This window comes from Cavia porcellus, unplaced genomic scaffold, assembly GCF_034190915.1.
Source record: "Cavia porcellus strain 051 isolate PalLab524CR breed Dunkin Hartley unplaced genomic scaffold, mCavPor4.1 scaffold_9, whole genome shotgun sequence".
Taxonomy (NCBI): domain Eukaryota; kingdom Metazoa; phylum Chordata; class Mammalia; order Rodentia; family Caviidae; genus Cavia; species Cavia porcellus.
The window spans coordinates 70089234-70109033 of NW_026947492.1; the positions used below are offsets into that span (position 1 = coordinate 70089234).

General features: G+C 38.1%; 1 protein-coding gene and 2 pseudogenes across 1 annotated transcript; 1 reads left to right on the plus strand and 2 right to left on the minus strand.

Annotated features, from left to right (window-relative positions):
- Positions 1–5030: 5030 nt before the first annotated feature.
- Positions 5031–5981, minus strand: LOC100722239 (olfactory receptor 56A4). Its single transcript, XM_003465324.3, has one exon. It carries the CDS (start codon positions 5967–5969, stop codon positions 5031–5033), a length of 939 nt encoding a protein of 312 aa, XP_003465372.2. The 5' UTR covers positions 5970–5981.
- Positions 5982–9046: 3065 nt separating this feature from the next.
- Positions 9047–12521, plus strand: LOC100721970 (transaldolase-like; annotated as a pseudogene).
- Positions 12522–18803: 6282 nt separating this feature from the next.
- On the minus strand, positions 18804–19534 carry LOC100721687 (olfactory receptor 56A4-like; annotated as a pseudogene).
- Between the last annotated feature and the right edge of the window lie 266 nt (positions 19535–19800).

Consider the following 19800-nt stretch of genomic DNA (forward strand, 5'->3'; position numbering starts at 1 on the left):
TATCTCCTGTGTAATTCAGAAGAAAACATCAATAAAACTTATCCAAACATAAAATATCTGATCTTTGAGCCAGATTTTTCAGCACTGTACTCAATTTGATAATCTGATGCTTTATTTTCTGTGTTTGTAAACATAGGACTTCAGGGGTTGGTGGAAATAATACAGGACATTGAAAAAATAGGAATCTCACCAGACATGGCAGCACACATCTGTAATTCCAACACTTGGGAGGCTGAGCAAGAGGATTGCTGTGAGTTCGAGACCAGCCTGGGCTGTAAAGTGAACTCAAGGCCAGCTTGAATCGCATAGTGAAAGCTTTCTCTTAGAGACAAAAAATAAGTATCATTGAGGATACATCTTTCCTCATTTGTTTTTTTTAAAGAGATTAAGATAAAACAGGACATAACAAAGCAGATCAGAACGGAACAATGTAAGCAACACAGTATTTCACTAGAAGACAACCGATAATTAACAGTAACTACCACAATGTCTCTTTCTTTGAAATAGTTGAGTATAACTTCATATACAATAGTATCAAACATAACAAAATAGTATAAAAACAAGAGAATAAGAATATTACAGGGCATTCAGAACCAAATAACAAAAAACAAACAATGGCTACTACATTATCACATTTTCCATAGAAAATTTGTTTATACTTTCACACGTAATACAATCCAATAAGGTACAACATGATAGAGTCAATGGAAATAGAAGAGCAAAAACATGGTAGGACTTCAGAGTAAGATGATATTATATCAGTACTGGCTATTTCAATGACTTGTTTTCCTCAAATTAGCTGTTCACAACATCACAGTTAATAAAATCAAACAAACGAGGACAAACCCATTACAACTAACTAATGCAATCATTATAAGGCTTCAGACTTCATTTGTAAAGTTGAACTAGCAGCAGTGTGAGGAGGAAAAGTAGATAAAAGAGCTGTAAATCTCAAGTATTCAAATCCTTGGTGGCTCCATACACCCCACTGCAGATGTGTAAGAGCCTATTGGTACAGCAATTACCAGGTCAGAATCTACTGAGCTTCAAAAACCCAAATACCAATAGAGATTTGTCACACAAATACTGACACATATACTGCTCTCCACAACATTGCTAGTGTAGTGGTTAGAAATAGAAGTCAGGACTAGGGTGGCACTGTGAGTAGCAGATTACAGAAGACAATGAAGATGGCTACATTCAAACAGAACATTCCAAGATGATAGGGGAGTAGCAGAGTGGGTAGAATTCACCATCCGTAACCAGAAAAATGAAGGGTTCTGTGAGAAAGAATTCATTCATGATGAACATCTGTAGGAAAGAGCTCAACTTTTGGCTTAAAAGCTGTTTATTTGTATTACTTCCCTCTTCTGAGACCCATGAGTCTTACCCAAAATCAAGTAGACACATTACAGAATGTATGCGTCAGATTTTTAGAATACCTTGTATTTGGAGTGTGTATCTCTCTCTCTCTCTCTCTCTCTCTCTCTCTCTCTCTCTCTCTCTCTCTCTCTCTCTCTCTCTCTCTCTCTGACAGGGTCTCACTATGTAGTTCAGGCTGACCCTGAACTCACTATGTAACCCAAGTTGGCCTCAAACTGATAGTGATACTTCTGCTTCCACACAGGAATGTTGGTTTCAATAGAAAAGTTTGTCTGATTTTTAGAACTCTGTTCCATTATAATATATATTCTCTCCACTTTCCATTACATTATATACTCATTCCACATATCATATAACTCTTCCACTCTATTGCACTCCACATTTTCTCAATCCATCCTATAATCATTTGATAAGCAGTTTTAATGTCTTATTATCCTACTTGACACAATAGGAAATGAAAAAAATGAGTGATAAAAACTGATCTAATAAAAGTAACAAAAATATTAGAGAAAGTGCAAGACTGAAGAATATAAAACTAATAAAAGAAAACACGAATAGAAGCTCTTTAAATCTATGGATCCTATGAGATCCTGATTGGAATGTTGTCAAAATTATTACACTAGTACTGAATTTTAATTCAGTAAAAAGTAATTCAAGCAAAGTCAGATTTAGGCAAATAAGATTAACATTTAAAAGCCCTAAACAAAGGCCAGGGATTTAGCTCAGCGGCATAAGCACCTGCCTTGCAAGCACATGGTGATGAATTTGATCCCAGGTGCAAAAAAAAAAAAAAAAAAAAAAAAAAAAAACTAAACAAAAAAATAAAATACAAACCCTAAATAGAGGCAATTTTTCTCCTTCAAGTATTAGCAGATATATGCTTGTTTTTACTGGAATATAGCCAAACCTTTTTGGCAATTTAGCAAACATTCTCTCAGGGAAATTCCAAAGGAATTCTAAATGTCCTGGCTGTAAAAAATTCATACACATGAAATTCTAGATAGCAAAAAATCAAGACAATAATAGCCAATATGGACAATATTTCAAGAGTTTTGTTGATTTCAAGAGAAACTGTGAAAACTTAAAATTTCTTAATTAAAAAAAGAAATAGTTATAATAACATGAAAAAGTACAGAGATATAAGTAGCAAGCCTATGGGAATGTCTCTCAATGGGCTAATCAAAGACCATATTTTTTCTGTTCTTTCATGGAAAATCTTCAATTTTTTATTGCAAAAAAACAGTGCTATTAATCTGACTCCATTCCAAGAATACTATGAGCCAAGTGCTAACAACAGAAATGGAGCAAAAGGCTTAAGATTTCATTAGATTACTATGTTTCCAGGGAAAATCATTCTGAACTTCAAATATAGAACATCAGGAGAGTGAACAAAAGTCAAGGAACTATACTGGGTAATACTTTGGACACATAGGACCAGACTGTTATCTCTCTAAAATGCACAGTTTGTAAAATATTGAAGAACAATCTCTTTTAAAGTCATTGTAGAAGCAATGTGCAAGGAATTATGAAAAAAAAATAGGTCCCCATTTATAAACCAATACCATTTTGGGGGCCCTGTTAAGAATTGTTTTATGAAATAGGTCTTTTGAGATATCTTATAGTCAGAAAAAACCCATACAAAGACTGTTATTTGTCTTTTTAAATTAAAAAGGAACCAAAAATCGCATTGAGATCAATAAATCAAAGTCTCAGGCTAAGGATTTAGCTCAGTGGTGTACACGCCTTCCTGGCAAGCATGAGGTCGTGAGTTTGAGCCCCAGTACAAAAAAAAAAAAAAAAAAAAAAAAAACTCTCGTATCTCGTAAATGGCCAAGTCAGTGTGTGTAGTGTTTAAATAAGTTTCATTCAGAGATAAGCTCTATGATATTTACGATTGAATTGAACTGTGAGTTATATAAGGCTTTTGCATGGTGCTTTGGTAATTATATGGACAACTTAATTGTTTCCAAAGAAAACACTTCATTTTAGAAGAAATAAGTGAAATGTGACATTTTATTCACTTTATTGAACAAAAATATCTAGAGCACTATAATAGCACCTCTGAAGTATATAAAGTTGAAAAGGTGAATAAAACTCTTTAACCAGGCTTGGAGGAATTTACAGCCTAACAGCAGAGTGAGATGTATACATAATAATTGCTCAAGGTGCTCAAAATTCCAGTGTGGTGAATAAAGCCAGACACTGTAGAATAGGGGAAGTTAAACTGAGGCTGTAGGATGGGCTTAGCTCATCAAGCAAAGACTCTGCTGGTAGGTTTCTTATGTAGAAGAGGACAGTTGAGAACAGACTATAAAAATATCATTATGTGGAGGTCATAATCTAGAAAAAATGAGCTAAGACCTTGGAAGACAGGTGAATAAAAATGTAAGAAGTTTTATTTTTTGGTTAGAGTCAGACCTTGAAGTTGTGAAACAAAAAAGAGACTGTTCAGAGCTTGTATTTTAATGAAATGCAATACTATGCAAATAATGGATTAGCTTATAACTCTCCCAAAAATATATCCATCCTACATCAGCTACCTAGATCAGGAATTCTCAAATGAATGATTGATAAAATTACAACGCTCTCAGTAACAATCATAAAAGGATCTTGGTTACTAATGTGAATTAGTTCCAGGAAACATCAGGTAATACAGTATTTACACCTCACCATTTTCAAAGCATAATCAGTATGAAAAGACCAAAAGTAAAACATACTTGTTCTCCAAATGCATTCATTCAGATGACTAGTACCTATGGACAGCTATGCTGGTCCCAAGACAAATATGAAGATTGATACAACACATCTGAGAGTAGGATGAGGAAGAAAATTTTACTCAATATCTATAAGCAGGAAAGAGTGTGAGTATAGATGGCAGTTGACATTTCATGAAAAATGATATGAAATTAGACTCTGGTACAACACATTCAAAACTTTTTAAAAGGACAAAGCATTTCACTTAACCACACAACCATGAGTCATCTTAGTCGCTTTTTAATTTATTTAAATCTTTCAAATTTGATTCAAAATTTTCAAATCATTATAAATCAGGAAATAACTCCAGGAAATTCATACTCCAGAGAAGTAGCATTAAAGTGTCAGTCAGATCTTCAAGGAAAGAAGAGACAGTGAATGCCACACATCACTCATGCTATGTAAAACAAAAATTCTGGAGTTGATTTTTGCAACTTCCCAAGAGACTCATTCAAGGGACAAAACCAGGTTGAACTATGTTAGGGAGAATCAAGAGAATTCACAGTGAGTGTGCGTGTGTGTGTGCATGTGTGTGTGCGTGTGTGTGTGTGTGTGTGTGTGTGTGTATGTGTGTATAACAATTTAGGCAATTTAGAAGCACTTAAAATTATTGGAATAATACGTATTTTTCACATACCATATCATTCATAGCTCTTTAATTGTAGGTTTACAAACCTATAGGTTTACAGATTGACAACCCCTGTTCCTGGAAAAACCTGCAGGTAATTCCAGAATGCCAAAGCTAAAGTTCCAGTCAAAGAAACAGAAAATGAGCTTAGATGTGAATATCCAGTGATTAGCATTGAAGAAATCAATATCCAAATTCATCCTTATATCAACTATTTAAATGTCCTATGTAGCATGAAAATTGTTTCCTATTAACAATTTATAGCTTACAACCTAATCATCAGTTTCTGGATTCCCTGCTTAATCTCCTTGGTTCTCACACCATAAACGATGGGGTTCAGAGCTGGAGGAATAAGGTGGTGCAGGATGTTGAGCAGGATGGGGACATCTGGAGGAATTCTTTTCCTAGCCAAGTTAGTGATGACCAGAACCAGTAGAACTGTGCTAAAGAAGAGGATGAGGATGAAGTGGGAACCACAAGTGCTTAGAGCTTTGACTATGGCTCCTTCCACCTTGATCTGTAGCACAGCTTTCAGGATAAAGGAATAAGAAAGAATAATAAGGATGAGATCAGAGCCCAGAAGTATCCAACCTGTGACAAACTGATAGAGTTGATTGAAGGTGATGTCCTCACAAGAGAGTCTGGAAACAGACATGTTAGTGCAGATGCAGTTCTTGATGACCCTTGTGCAGTATCTCAGTCGGGAAGAAAGTATGGGGATGGGCATAGTAAGAAGGCCATTCCGGGCCACAATAAAGATGGCAGCTCTGGCCACAAACTGGCCAGTGATGATGGAAGGGTACCGCAGAGGGTGACAGATGGCCACATAGCGATCATAGGCCATGACCATGAAGGTGCAGGACTCCATGGTCAGGAAACTGTTCATGATGAACATCTGGAGGAAACAGGCAGAGAAGCTGATGGATTTGCTGTCAAACCAGAAGATGGCCAGGACCTTGGGGATGACAGTGAGGCAGAGCACAATGTCCAGCAGGGAGAGGAGACTGAGCAGGTAGTACATGGGCTCATGCAGAGAGGCCTCCATCCGGATGGTGATGAGAAGAATCGTATTGGCCCCCATGGCCAGGAGGAAGAGGAGGCCAAGGGGCAGGGACAGCCAGTGCTGCCAGGTCTGGAAATTAGGGAAGCAGATGAGGAGGAATTCAGAGACTGGCAGAGAGGAACTGTTGGTTTCTGATGCCATGTAGTGTTTTCTGATAAGAACTGACACTGCAGCAAACCTTGGTACATAGAGTAGGAATAAATTCATCTATATAACAAGAATACCCATGAGTAATTCACTTTCCAAGAATCACTTAAAAATAGTAATAGGTACCCAACAATGTTATATGAGTTTTATAGTTACAAAACCATCCATTCTGTTAAATGCTATGCAAGAAGAATTGAAAGACTATTTCCTGGTTTGTCTGGGATAATTCCTGTTTAATCTACTTTTAACTTGTTTTTATGCAACTTGATTCATAAATTACATTACCATCCTTTTTACAAGAGTATACCTTTTTATTACAATTTCAAGGCAAAAAAACAATGCAGAGGTAAGTACATTCATTTTATTAAAGTCACTGTGGTGGAATCATGGCTTCATACTGTTAAGTCTAAAATCACGGCTGAAGCTTTCTGTCACTACTTTTTCTACTTGTATAAACAAAAATATTTACACAGGCTTTGCTACTAAAATACATCAGCCATTGCTGCTCTTCTTCCAGGAGAAGAATAAATAGGTGAAGGAAAAATCAGACCTAAGTGTATCACCAGACAGTAATTGAAGTCTTCCTTATAGTTATGACTACTGCCTCTATAGGAAAAAGGACCTCAGTGACATCTAAGGAACAGAGCTTGTAATAAGAATATGTGAAAAAAAATCTCCTCACTTTTTAAACAAGTAATTGAGATGAGCAACAGGAATCTCATGAGTCAGCAATTTTTGATCCAACTGCCTTATTCTAAAGAGTGAGAATAGTCAAACATGACCCTGAACACTTATAATCTAGCACTTGGAGGCTGAGGCAAGGGTATTGCTGGGTTTAGTGAGACCGTCTCAAAAGAGAGTGAAAATAGCAGCTAATTCCATGTGAATTTTTCCATTCTATCAGTCACAAAATAAGGTTGAGATCAGAAACAAGATCCCTGAACTAAAAAGTTTCTCATGTGTGTCTGGCCTCATGTACCATAATCAGTTATGAATAAATTTAATGAACTAAACTTTGTATCAGTTTTCAGGTTAAGGCTGGTCTCTGAACAATGGCTGATAAGCCCCAGGAATACTGTTTCAATGCTCAGAAAAAAGCTAGATTCAGCCATTTTCAAAGCAATAATGAAAGGGGTCCTAATGAGCTCTCAGGTCTCTTACAGTTGGTTTTTCTCTGTTTTCTGAAAGAAAACCAAAAACCACCTTCTCAAAAATGAGATTTAAGTGTGAATATCTGAGGGCAAATTTTTAGACTGAAAGAAATAAATGTATCCTCTTGCTTTGCCTAATATTTCATCACTATCCACATGATGCATAGCAACACTATAAATGTCTTGAGCTAAAGTGGAAGTCATATGGGTAATTTTAAATTTGTAATGACCAGCTTAAAAATGGAAAAGGGAAAAAGCAGACTTAGTTTTAATAATATGTGTTCCTTTGCACAATATAGCCAACACACTTTTTTATTGTTTAAACAATATTCTAAATGCAAAGAATTATTTTACACTGTTTTTCTTGTTCTAAATCTTGAAAGTCAGATGGGAATTTACACTTACTGCACATTGCCATTTGGGCAACCCACATTTCAAGTAGCAACTGATTCCTTATTGGATGCAACAGGTCTGTAGGTATTGGAAACTGGAGACTTATCTTTTTATTTTGTTTTATCTATAAGTTTAATTTTAGTGCTGGGCACATGGTATAAACAACTCTTGATTTGTATGTGGTACTTCTTTCATTTGGTTGCATTTCTGAATAAACTGAAAATTATAGTATTCCCCTTTTCTTCAACACTATCAAGCTTCTTTTAGGGATACCTTAGTCAATTAATCTTCTAGACTTCAGAATGAGAATGTTTCATCAAGGATGGAGATAAACAACACATCCCAAGTCCCAGCTTAGTTCATCACTGAGGCCTAAACCAGGAACCAACAGCCAACATTTCAGCCTCCCAGACTCAGATTAGATAGTATTTTTCCTTCACTTTTCCTTTAAACCAATTGAATTATTATTATTATTATCATCATCATCAAATTCTGTATTCAGTAAAGAATGGCATTGCTCAATATGTCCAAATATGCTAATAAGAGCATCATATTTAAACACTTGAACTAGAGTTATTAATAAAGGTTATCAAAAGAATGAAGTTTCAAAGTGCAAAATTACAAAGTAACTGTAGCTTCGGATATAAATTGAAATAAAACCCTCTCCTCTTAAGTTGAATCATTCAAACTTACCTGTGGACAGATTCTTGTAATCTTAATCTATTTCTCTAAAGTCATCAGTATTGTTTCCAGTTGGCTATTACCTTCTTTTTCCTTGATCAATGAGCCAAAGGTAAAGAATTACTTAGCTCCAAACCCAAAGTAAAGAATTAGCTCTTCTAGGAAACCTGGTGGCTTGAACAGTGGAAAGGATATAAATTTTATATGCTACAGAATTTTCTATTACAGGCCTTTTTTGTTCCAGCCAGAAAAGCAGGACAGAGGGCTGAAAGACAAGGTGAGATGGGAACCCAGGAGGGGATAATCATGGGAGTTGGGATTACTAGTCTTAGCTCATCTGGCACCACCAGGGCAAACTTCTCTAGGGAGGCTGAATTGCAAATAATATGATAAACTCAGCAATAGTCTCGTGATCTTTGGCTTAGTTTAGACAATACTAAGAGTATAGATGTAATTTTAAAACTCACCCTAAAATATCAGTTTTTCTAAATGGGAAGTATACTAGCCACATTCAAGGTTTTTGCCCAACACGAAAGTAAGAATGCATCATATTGGAGGAAATTGGCAGAAATTGAATCTGAAAATCACATCCACTGTAGTTCTACCAGAAAATGTCTTTTTCCTGCTTATGTTAGACACTTGAGTCTCTACAATTCCCCCATAATTTTCCTGACCTGGTGGTTCAGTAATATTGGTGTTTAACTGGCACTTATGACTATTTAATGCACCAACTCTCCCAGCCTATCAGAAGTTACAAAAGCTTAAACTCTACTCTGTCTGTCCCCGACACGGCCACCAAGGCCACATTTAGTAGTGAACCTGGAGCACAGGGTTCATTCTCCTGGAATGGGGATTTCAAATTCTTTGGGGGAGGGGGGTAATGGAAGAAGGGAAAAAGCTGAGGAAAATCAAGGAGACTTTGGGCACCCTAAACAAAGAGCATTTACATTTGAAAACAATGTCTGCAGCCATATAGGGTATACTGTACCCTCACAAGGCATTCTGGGCTCTCACATTCCTGGTGCTGCTGCTGCCACCATGCCTTGCCAGGTCTGCCCAGTGAAGTGCCAGATGATGGAGTTAGCGCTGGACCAGCCAAGTAGTTTACCACATTGGTAGCCAACATAGGCAATTTCCACACTATCAATGAGTACAAGCCCCAAGAAACCATCCCTGATCCTGGCTGCAGCACAGATGCCATTTTCCAAGGGCTGGTGGGGGAGGCTGTCACCTGTGGAAAGAAGTGAGGCATGTCAGGAGAAAACCAGATTACAAATGCCAAAAACAGAAACAAGCATAAATTAAAATGCTATTAATAAGCTTTTCCTGTTGTTTGGAACAGAAACACTAAAGAAGATTTCAGGCCATGTATCCATAGAAGTAGATGCAAGACTCTATTTTTGACAAGGACAAAAGACTTAAGCCAGGCTCCTCACTGAACCATACAAGGATGCTGGAATCAGCAAGGACAGTATTCTCATCAAGTTGGCATCCACCTTGGATGGAATCCATGCTGGAAGGGAGCGGGAAGAGCAGTGTGGTGTCTACTGCAAAATTACCTTAGCAGAATCATCCTTACTAGTTACACAGGAAGGCAAATGGCACTTACAAAAGTGGAGAGACTCAACTTTTATTAGTAGGTTATGACCCAGAAAAGTTATGTACTCTGAAATCTGGCAACAAATAGTAGAGCAGGAAAGATTTTATACTATAATTTTAAATTGTATTGGGCTGCTTCTAGGTCATGCAAAGCAGAATTTTACAAAAAATGAAATGTGTTATGTTCTGATGTTAGAAGTGCTATAGTGGGGGAGAGCTGGGAAGATGGAAGATCAACAAGTAGCAAGATAAAGAGTCTCTCTGAGAGAAACAGCTCAGGTGCTGGAATAAAACATCCTGGAGAAGACCGGGTGGAAGGAGACAGATCCTCTTGACCCATGAAGAAACTAAAGGGGAGCAGGGAAAAGAAAAGAAAATCGAGGACAGAAGACTATAGCCAGAGACACTCTGACCAGAGCCAGTCCCATTGTGTATGAAATGCCACTGGAATCTGAAGACACATGACCGTGGTGAAGTTGGGGGTTGGCAAACCTGAGGGCCTCAGTGGGAGGATGTGGGCATGGAGGGGAGTGGTGGAATGAGAACAGCACTTCATTTGGAGATCTGTACCAGCTTGCAGTGAGTGTAGGGAACTCAGTCCTCCCATAGGAGTAAGTGACTGCCCGGGTGACATTTGGAGTTGGGCAAGATAAACCTGGAACCAGAACTGCTGCAGCTTCATTCTGCCACTCCTAGTGTAGAGCATATTGGTGAGAATTGCATGGACTGTGTCCCACCCCTGTGCACAACCGAAGAGCCAAGGACAAGGTCTCCCTGAAGTTACACTTAACCAGCCCCATCCACATGGCACACACTAATGTGGTGAAGACTCCCTGTGCTTGACCAGCTCTGAAGGGAGAGACCAGCCTGCCCCGTCCCTGCTTGTACTTCAGTGGTCTTCAGTAGACTGGAAGGGCAGCAACTCCTAGCCAGCTTCAGAGTAATCATAGTCAATACAGGAAGTCCCCATAATCCACTTGTCCAGAAGAAATAACAAGGAACCAGGAAGTAACAATATAAAGGCTAGAAGATGACAAGAGGATCTGTAACTTAAGAATAAAAAATGTGAGCAAAGAAGCAGGAATAAACACAAATGAAATACAAAGGCTATTCACAGAAATAATTAAGGAAAACTTTCCAAGCATAGGAAATATGCTTGGAAATATATCTGACATTCAGATATATGAAGCATAGAGCACTCTAGCCAGCTATAACCAAACCAGATCTACACCCAGACATATAATAATCAAGATCCCAGAAATTCATTATAAGAACAGAATATTAAAAGAGAAAAGAAACAGATCACCTATAAAGGAAAATCCATCAGAATCAAGACACACTTCTCAACACAAACCATCAAATCAAGAAAAGCTTGGAGCAAAGTATTCCAAGCCTTGAAAGAAAATAACCTCCAACCCAGATTGATGTACCCTGAAAAACTGTCTCTCAAAACTAATGGAGAAACAAGATGGTTCCATGATAAAGAGGAACTGGGGGAGTTCATGACCACCAATTCAACCCTACAAAAAATACTGAAGGACATTCTAGACAGAGAGAAAAAAAAGACCATGGTTTCAAGAACAGCAACAGGCTTACTAAATGGGGCAGACAATGAATGGAATGAAGGGGAAAAGTAGACAACTAACAGCAGAAAAATAGCGTGGCAGAGATGAGGCAGGGAAGATTGGCCATAATTGCTAACATAGATGGTCTCACTACACTAATAAAAAGAAACACAGGCAGAGTGGATCAGGAGATAGGGTCCATCAAGATGCTCTATATAAGAAATATATTTAACCCGAAAGAAGGTTGATGGACTGAAGGTCAAAGATGAGAAAATAATGCTCTATGTGACAGGGAGCCAGAAAAAAATTGGGGGTGGCTCACCCATCACCTGCTGATTGATTGGAAAGGTATAACACTTTTATACAATGGAGAACTACTCAGCTGCAAGGAAGGAAAACCTTGAGGCTCTTGTAAGTAAATGGATACAACTTAAGACCAAGCTCAGGGGTAAAAAAGGTTCAGAACCACTCAGATGTATAGTGGATTGCCTCCCTAATTTAAAACTAAAGGAGTTAGTGGGATACAAAATGTATCAGATGTTTAAGGTCCTGACTTTCCTTATTAACATGAGGTTGCTCATCTCCTTATACCAGGCTGCCACCTTCTTCCAGACAGGCATCACACTTGCCTGCCCTACATCGATCGTATCCTGGCCTCACATGTGGCAAACACACACAAGAAATCATAGGAGCCCTTGGAGGATTCTGGGGTCAAGAGTACCATCAAAATCTGCAACTACTACAGAAGTTTGGTAACAAGATCATCATCTTGGGTGCCTCCATAGCCAACATGGGTGAGTTAAGGCACTGGTGGGCTGCAACTGCCTCATCTCTCACCCAGGCTCCTGGGGGAGCTACTTGTGGACATCAGCAAGCTGGCACCAGTGCCCATGGCAGCCCAGGGCAGTGATTTGGAGAAGATACACCTGGATGAGAAATCTTTCCATTGGCTGTACAATTGGAACCAGATGGCCATGGAGAAGCTGTCTGAGAGGATCCAGAAGTTTGCTGACTGTGCTGTGAAGCTGGAGCGAGTGCTGAAAGAACAAATGTTCAGTGCAGAGAACAAAGGCAAGCATACCCCAGACCTGCACTGCCCACGACTTGGGGTCCAACAGTGTGAGGCTCATGGAATCATGCATTTTTTTAGCAGTTAGGACAGAGATGAACACTAGGTTTCAGATTTTATGTAAAACTTTGCTTAATGCATTAAAGCATTTGCCCTTCTGAATTAAAAATAAAATTAAAAAAAGAAAACAAATGTCTAGAATAGTACAGAGAGAATTTTAGACATTAGGAGTATCCTTAGAAAAATATATCTAAATAGGCATTCAATACAGATGCTCCTTTACTTTCAGTGGATTGCTTGCTACTACCATCTTAACCTGAAAATATTGTAAAATTGAAAATATATTTTAATGTACCTAATCTATCAAATGTCATAGTTTAGCAACATCACATGTTTTCTGGTACTGGTACTTGTTTACCTAGGCATTGCTTATTGAATGGAAACTATAGTTCACTGTTGTAGCCTGACATCCCAAGAAGGTGTCACACCATGGACCACCAGGCCACAAAAGACCAAAACTGAAAGTTGAAATATAGTTTCTACTATATGCATAGTGAATACCACCATGCTTTCACACCACCATACAATCAAAAAGACAGAAATCATTTTAAGTAAGGAAGTATTAATGGATTTTTAATGTCTATATCCCTTTTAAGTTGATTTTGTATTTTGATTACACATAACATTTATACATATTTATGAAATACAATGGGATGTTTTCATTCATGCATTGAGTATTGATGTTTTCATTCATGTATTGAGTACTGTATTGGGTAATGATCAGCTCAAGGTAATGAGCATATCCAAAATAAACTTAGGCAACTTCTGTATGGTGAATACATACCACATCCTCATCTCTACCAATTTAGCAATATATAATGCACTGTGATTAATTATATTTATCCTCCTGTGGCACAGAATACCAATACTTATCCCCTCCCATCTGTTTTTAACACCATACCTAGTCACCAACCTCATTACCCCACTACTTTTCCCAGTAATTGGAAATCACTGTCCTACAAGCAGCATACCAAAATGAGACAGAGACACATCATTTCCCTTACCATCCATAGTATAATGGCTTAACTGAAAATTAGAGTGAATAAACAACAGAACAAGACATAACAAAGCCAATCAAGACATTGCAGTGAAATTGGTACAGAATTTCACAGCAGGATACAGGGATAGTAGTAATAGGTACTGCAGTATATCTAATTATCTTCACAATAGTTGTCCAGTCAATTAGGTATAGTGAAATCAAACCAAAAATGGAACATTATAAAACCAATTGAAATATCTCTTACTGGACATAGAAGATGATAAGAGCATGCAATTCTGACCACTTGTTAGAGAGGATGCTGAGACCCAATCTGATCTTCCTCATCACACAAAGTCTAAGATTTAGGCAGCTGCTTGGAAGTGGAAAGCAGATTCCCATTTCATGATTAGTGTGTTAGGACCTGTCTTGGTTCCTCAGTATATCAGACAGGACTGTAGACAGAATTTCAGTAAGGAAGCAAGTGACATTAGAAGGTGGGTAGTCTCAAATGATGTGAGTGCTGGTGTGGTATCATAGCCATGTCACCACAGGCAGCACTGTGGTATTTCAGACTGGATGCTTTGGGAAGGTTCATGATGTATGCAGGCAAAGCACTAGATAAAAAAAAAAGAATAGGCCCAACTGACAGTTTTTTGAGATACCAAAATTTTTTTTCATGCCTCTGTGAGAATTCATACCTAAGCAAGAAGGTTTCTCAAGAAAATAAATTGTAATAAAAATGACTATACAGACAGAGGAGGGCTCAATAGATATGGATATCATTTAGCTCACAGTAAATGGGTGTTTGGCAGTGATCTGCATCCTATTCAAAGAGAAGCAAGGAAGCAGTGTATCTGGGGGAAAAATAATAATTCAATATGAATGAAATTTAATGTATGTTTATTTGAGATACTCTACAAAAATTTCCACAATTAGTTCATTCATTTTCTCCCATACTGAGGGTTGACTCAGGGGTGTTTTACCTCTGAGGTATATCGCTAGACCTCTTTATATTGTATTTTCACATAGGGTCTGACTAAATTACCCAGATCTAACCCCACCTTGCAATTCTCTACTTCAACCTTCCTCTGACATTTTACTCAGTCTTAAAATAACAAACTGTTAAATCATTATCATCATTTTGAAGTTAATGGAACCAAAGCTCCACTTAGTCCAAGCTCATACAAATTGACTAGACATAGGGCCAGTGATTTAGTGCAGCAAGCATAAGTGCCTGCCTAGCAAGTGCGAGATCATAAGTTCAATTGCCAGTACTACAAAAAAAAAAAAAAAAAAAAAAAAAAAAAAGACTGACTAGAAATATTTCACCAAATTGGTTCCACAGAGAATCAAATTTCAATTATCCAGACTATGGCAATTCTACTCTTCACTATTAAAAAGTTCATTTAGTGCTAGCTAGAAATAAGCTTTGTGTCAGGGGCTATAAGAATACATGATAGTATATGACATGATCATTGCTTTCAAGTAGTCTTGAAGTGCTAGAAGAAAGAGATTCACTTTTTGGTACCAGGATTTGAACTCAGGACCTCATGCTTGCCATGCAGAAACTTAGCCACTGAGCTATATACCCAGCCAAGATCCACCTTTATTTTTTTAATTTTATTTTGAAGGTAGTAAAAATACAACAGAACAAGACATAACAAGGCCAATCAAGACATTGCAGTGAAACTGGTACAGAATTTCACAGCAGGATACAGGGATAGTAGTAATGGGTACTGTGGTATATCTTGTTATCTTCACAGTAGTTGTCCAGTCAGTTAGGTATAGTGAAATCAAACCAAAAATGGAACATTATAAAACCAATTGAAAGAGAGTATTGAATAGAGTAAAACAAACATAACAAAACAAAACCGTGAAAACAATCTTTGCCTTCAAACAGAAGATAGAAGGAAATCCTCCATATTTGCTATATTGCACATGGTCATTCTCCCAAAAGATGTTGAGACATCTATCCTCAGTTGCTATGGAGGGGAGGGGTGTGTTTGATTTTCAGCCCATGCACCGTAGGCTCATGGGAGCCACTGGTTCTCCTCCTGACCCACACCAGGGTTCCTTACAAGAGGGTGGGTGAATAAGCTGCCTAAGTTCCACCAAGGCCAGATCTCAGGAGTGCTGGTTCTCTTCCTGGTCCACGCCAGGAACACTCACCCAGAAGCAGGTGAATAAGCTGCCTAAGTCCCATCATGGCCAAATCTAATATGCAACATTTAAAATGTTGCATCTTGTTCAACAAATTTTTATCTCAAATATGCTAATATAAAGAACATTAAAAATAACCATTCATAATTTTAAAAATGAATAAAATACTCTCAAGCTAAAAGAAGCTTATGACAATGTCAGAGAAAGCTACTTAAGATGCAAAAGTAGTAATAACAGTAGACAAAACTGAAAGAGAAAGACCACTTGTAGAAAACGGCATGTAAATTAAGCCTACTAAGAAACATTGGGTTTAGCAAATGGTACTAGTAATAGAATGCTATGTAAAATGTGTCCAATGATTAGAGACAACAAAACAGGTACACAGAATGTTAAGGAAATAATGAGAGGTTTATTTTGGGTACAGTGACAGAGAAAACAAAATTTGAATAAGTCTAAAACAATTTTTAGAACAGAATACAAAAAATCCATAGTAGAACATTCTGTAGCATGTAAAATTTGTTAAAATACTATACAAGTATTAGATTTGTTAAAATTAAAATTGTTAAAATACAAGTACTAAATTTTCATACAAATCATTAAGCAAAGTTAAACTTATACAAAACAAAGTGGAATGTCCTAACTGGAAAAGCTGTCAAACATAGGGTGGAAAAAATTATGGGCTTGAAATATTAATTTTTATTGTACAAAGTAACAGGTAACTACTATAAAATATTCCATGGAGACTGTTAGTCACTTTCTCAACACTGGGACACAATACTTGACACCCCTCAATTTAAAGATGTCCAATTTGGCTCATGGTTTCAGGGGATTCAGTCCATGACTGCCTGACTCCTAGGCAGAAACATGGTTAGAAGGAAGAGACAGAGAAAAATTGCTTAGTTCATGCCTCTGAGGAAGCACAATCAAAGAGCACCAATGAAGTAGGTGTCAGGCTTCCATGACCTAACCAGACACACCCAGAAGTGTGCTTAACTAATCCCCTAGGTACCTCCCAAGCCAATCCAAGTGACACTGTTTGGGGTGTATAAAGAAAAATAAATTATATACATTTAAACCTTCCCAAAAATATTAAACTAAGGCAAAAGACAGAGCAAGGAGGGTAGTAGATTAAAATGTTCAAAGTATATTGTGCACATATATGAATCTGTCAAAATGTAACCCATTAATCTGTATAGCCAATTAAAAAGAATGAGGATAAAAGAACTGAGAATCTACTCAGTCCCATAACCTACTAGCTATGCAATCTGGGGCAAAAAAAACATATCTTTTCTGTTCCTTGTTTGTGAAATTACGATGGTACTTTCCTCATAACATATATTGTGAAGATTAAATAAATTAGCATTTGTAAAGCAAAAAAAAAATGAAAAACATCCAGAAAAAGTTTACCCATCACAGAGATATCACACTAGTATGTGGCATGATGAATCTGGAGACTGAAAAATAGAGGAACACACTTTTCTGTGAAACAAAAAAATGCAACCTAGAGATTTCATGGCTGGAAAAATGTGAACAGCTTCACTAACCACAACTTAGATTGAAAGTTGAGGCACAAACGGCCATATAGGGGAATAAAAAGCATAGCAGCTCATTTGAGCCCAGGATGGGCAGTTAAGATGGGACAAGGATGGTGCCTACCACAGGTTAAAAAACACTAAATTCCTTATAATCTGGAAGGAAGAGATAAAGTGAAGATTTACAAAGATGAAAAGAAGATAACAAAGAAAAAATATGTAACACTCTGAACAATATAACTCCTCCCCAAATCCCCAAAAAGCTATAACACTGTCACCCTTATTTGCAAACAAAAGTCTGAATAAAGAAAATTTTAGTAGAATAAAAGAATAAGAAATGTTGTATCCAGAGAGGTGATACAGACTAAACATTTTAGTCAGATGTGGTGGATTAACCAATTTGTGTCAGTTTGTAACACCCAGCTGAACTGAATCAGCATGGTGCTGGGCGTGGAAGGTCCACCTGAGGATTTCTGCCAACAGCATAAAAGGAGAAATGGAGGAGAAGATGTGCGTTGTGGATTCTCCTGGAGAAGCTTGTCATGCTGGTTTTCCTCATAGGAACTCAACTGTTATCATCAGAGAAGCTCAGGTCATCAGTGTCACTGAGGATGGCTACAGTCCTCTTTAGGGGGGCTCTGGTCCTTACCTTAAGCAGCACTTTCTGGCTCCATTGCAGATCCCTCAGCCTGCTGGCACAAATCTTTCAGCTCACTAGTGTAGACTTTCTAGCTTCCAGTACTGACCTTCCCAGTGCAGATCTTTGATATAGACTTTCATGAGACATTGTCATGGACTCTAAGCCTCCAGCTGAATTTGTGGAACACCTATGGGCTCTAGGTCTTCAGTTGGACTCGTTCAGGACACTGCCATGGGATCCAGGACTTCAGCTGATTCTTTTGGTCTCTAGTGTGTCAACAGATCTCCTGCATTCTTTTTGCATTTAACTCTTTGGATGAATATTATAAAAGAATCCTGTAAATTATGCATCCTGCGTTAAATCTATTCCCTTTCAAAGCCTGACTAAAATAACCAGGTCTAGGAGGACTAGAAAAGCCAGTGGACACCTAAATACATCCAAGGGACCAAAGCAGAGGTATCCAATCAACCACAAGATTGAAAGTTCTAGGTTTACCATCTGTGCTTCCACTCCAGCAATCCTTCATGGCACAGAACCAGCAGGCTTTTGCCAGACTGAATCAAAGATTGGAAAAATAATCCATGTTTGCTGAAAATCAGAAACAGGAAAATCTTTCAAAAGACATCATGTAAAGTTGGTCTCTTTATTGATCAAGCATTTCTACATACTTTCTATCTATTTCTTCTCCACTGAAGACTTGTCAAGACCCTCAGTGTGGAGAGAAGAAATTTCTCGGGTAATTAAGGACTACAAGAAATGAAAGTTTCCTTTGAAATAACAGGAAACAGAAAAATCACAAATATTTGTTTTCATTGTTGCCTGTATGTAGTGATTTTAAAAATCAATATGCATTCCAGGATCTAATATTTTAATTTCATCTCCAATGTAGAGTTAATTCTCTATTTCCCTGTGTTTTTATAAACAGCTGTTATCAAGGTAGCTAAATGCCTCTTACAATCTCCTCAGGAGATTCTAGATTCCTTACTTGATCTCCTTAGTTCATATACCATAAACAATAGGGTTCACAGCTGGTAGAATAAGGTGGTGCAGGATGTTCAGCAGAATGGGGATATCTGGAGGAATTTTCTTCCTAGCCAAGTTAGTGATGACCAGAACCAGTAGAACTGTGCTGAAGAAGAGGATGAGGATGAAATGGGAACCACATGTGTTCAGAGCTTTCATCACAGCACCCTCAGCCTTGCTCCTTAGCACAACTTTCAAGATAAATGAATAGGAAAGAACAATAAGGATGAGATCTGAACCCAGCAGCATCCAAGCTGCCACCAACTGGCAGAGCCTATTAAAGGCGATATCATTACATGACAGTTTGGACACAGACAAGTTAGCACAGATGCAGTTTTGATGGCATTCCCTGCACAATATCTTAATCTGGCAAAAATGATGGGAACAGGAAGAGAAAAGAGGGCATTTCAAGTTATAACAAAAATGGCAGCCCTGGCCACAAACTGGCCAGTGATGATGGAAGGGTACCGCAGAGAGTGACAGATGGCCACATAGTGATCATAGACCATGACCATGAACTTGCAGGACTCCATGGTCAGGAAACTATTCATGATGGACATCTGAAGGAAGTAGGCAGAGAAGCTGATGTATTTACTGTCAAACCAGAAGATGGCCAGGACCTTGGGGATGGCAGTGAGACAGAGCATGATGTCCAGCAGGGAAAGGAGACTGAGCACGCAGTACATGGGCTCATGCAGAGAGCCCATCTAGATGGTGATCAGAAGAATAGTATTGACCCCCATGGCCAGGAGGAAGAGGAGGCCGAGGGGCAGGGACAGCCAGTGCTGCCAACTCTGGAAGTTGGGGAAGCAGATGAAGAGATATTCAGAGACTAAAGCAGTAGAGTAGTTGCTGGATGATGTCGTGGAAATTACCTGAATCAAGCTGGAAATCCAGATGATCTTATCTGGAGGACTGTGTATTCTACATGTGGTAGATCTTGGATTCCTGTGGAGGTTCATACATGTCTCAG

Bases quoted from the DNA above. Each gene is read 5' to 3' on its own strand.
- LOC100722239 (XM_003465324.3), bottom strand. From the start codon at position 5,969: ATGGCATCAGAAACCAACAGTTCCTCTCTGCCAGTCTCTGAATTCCTC.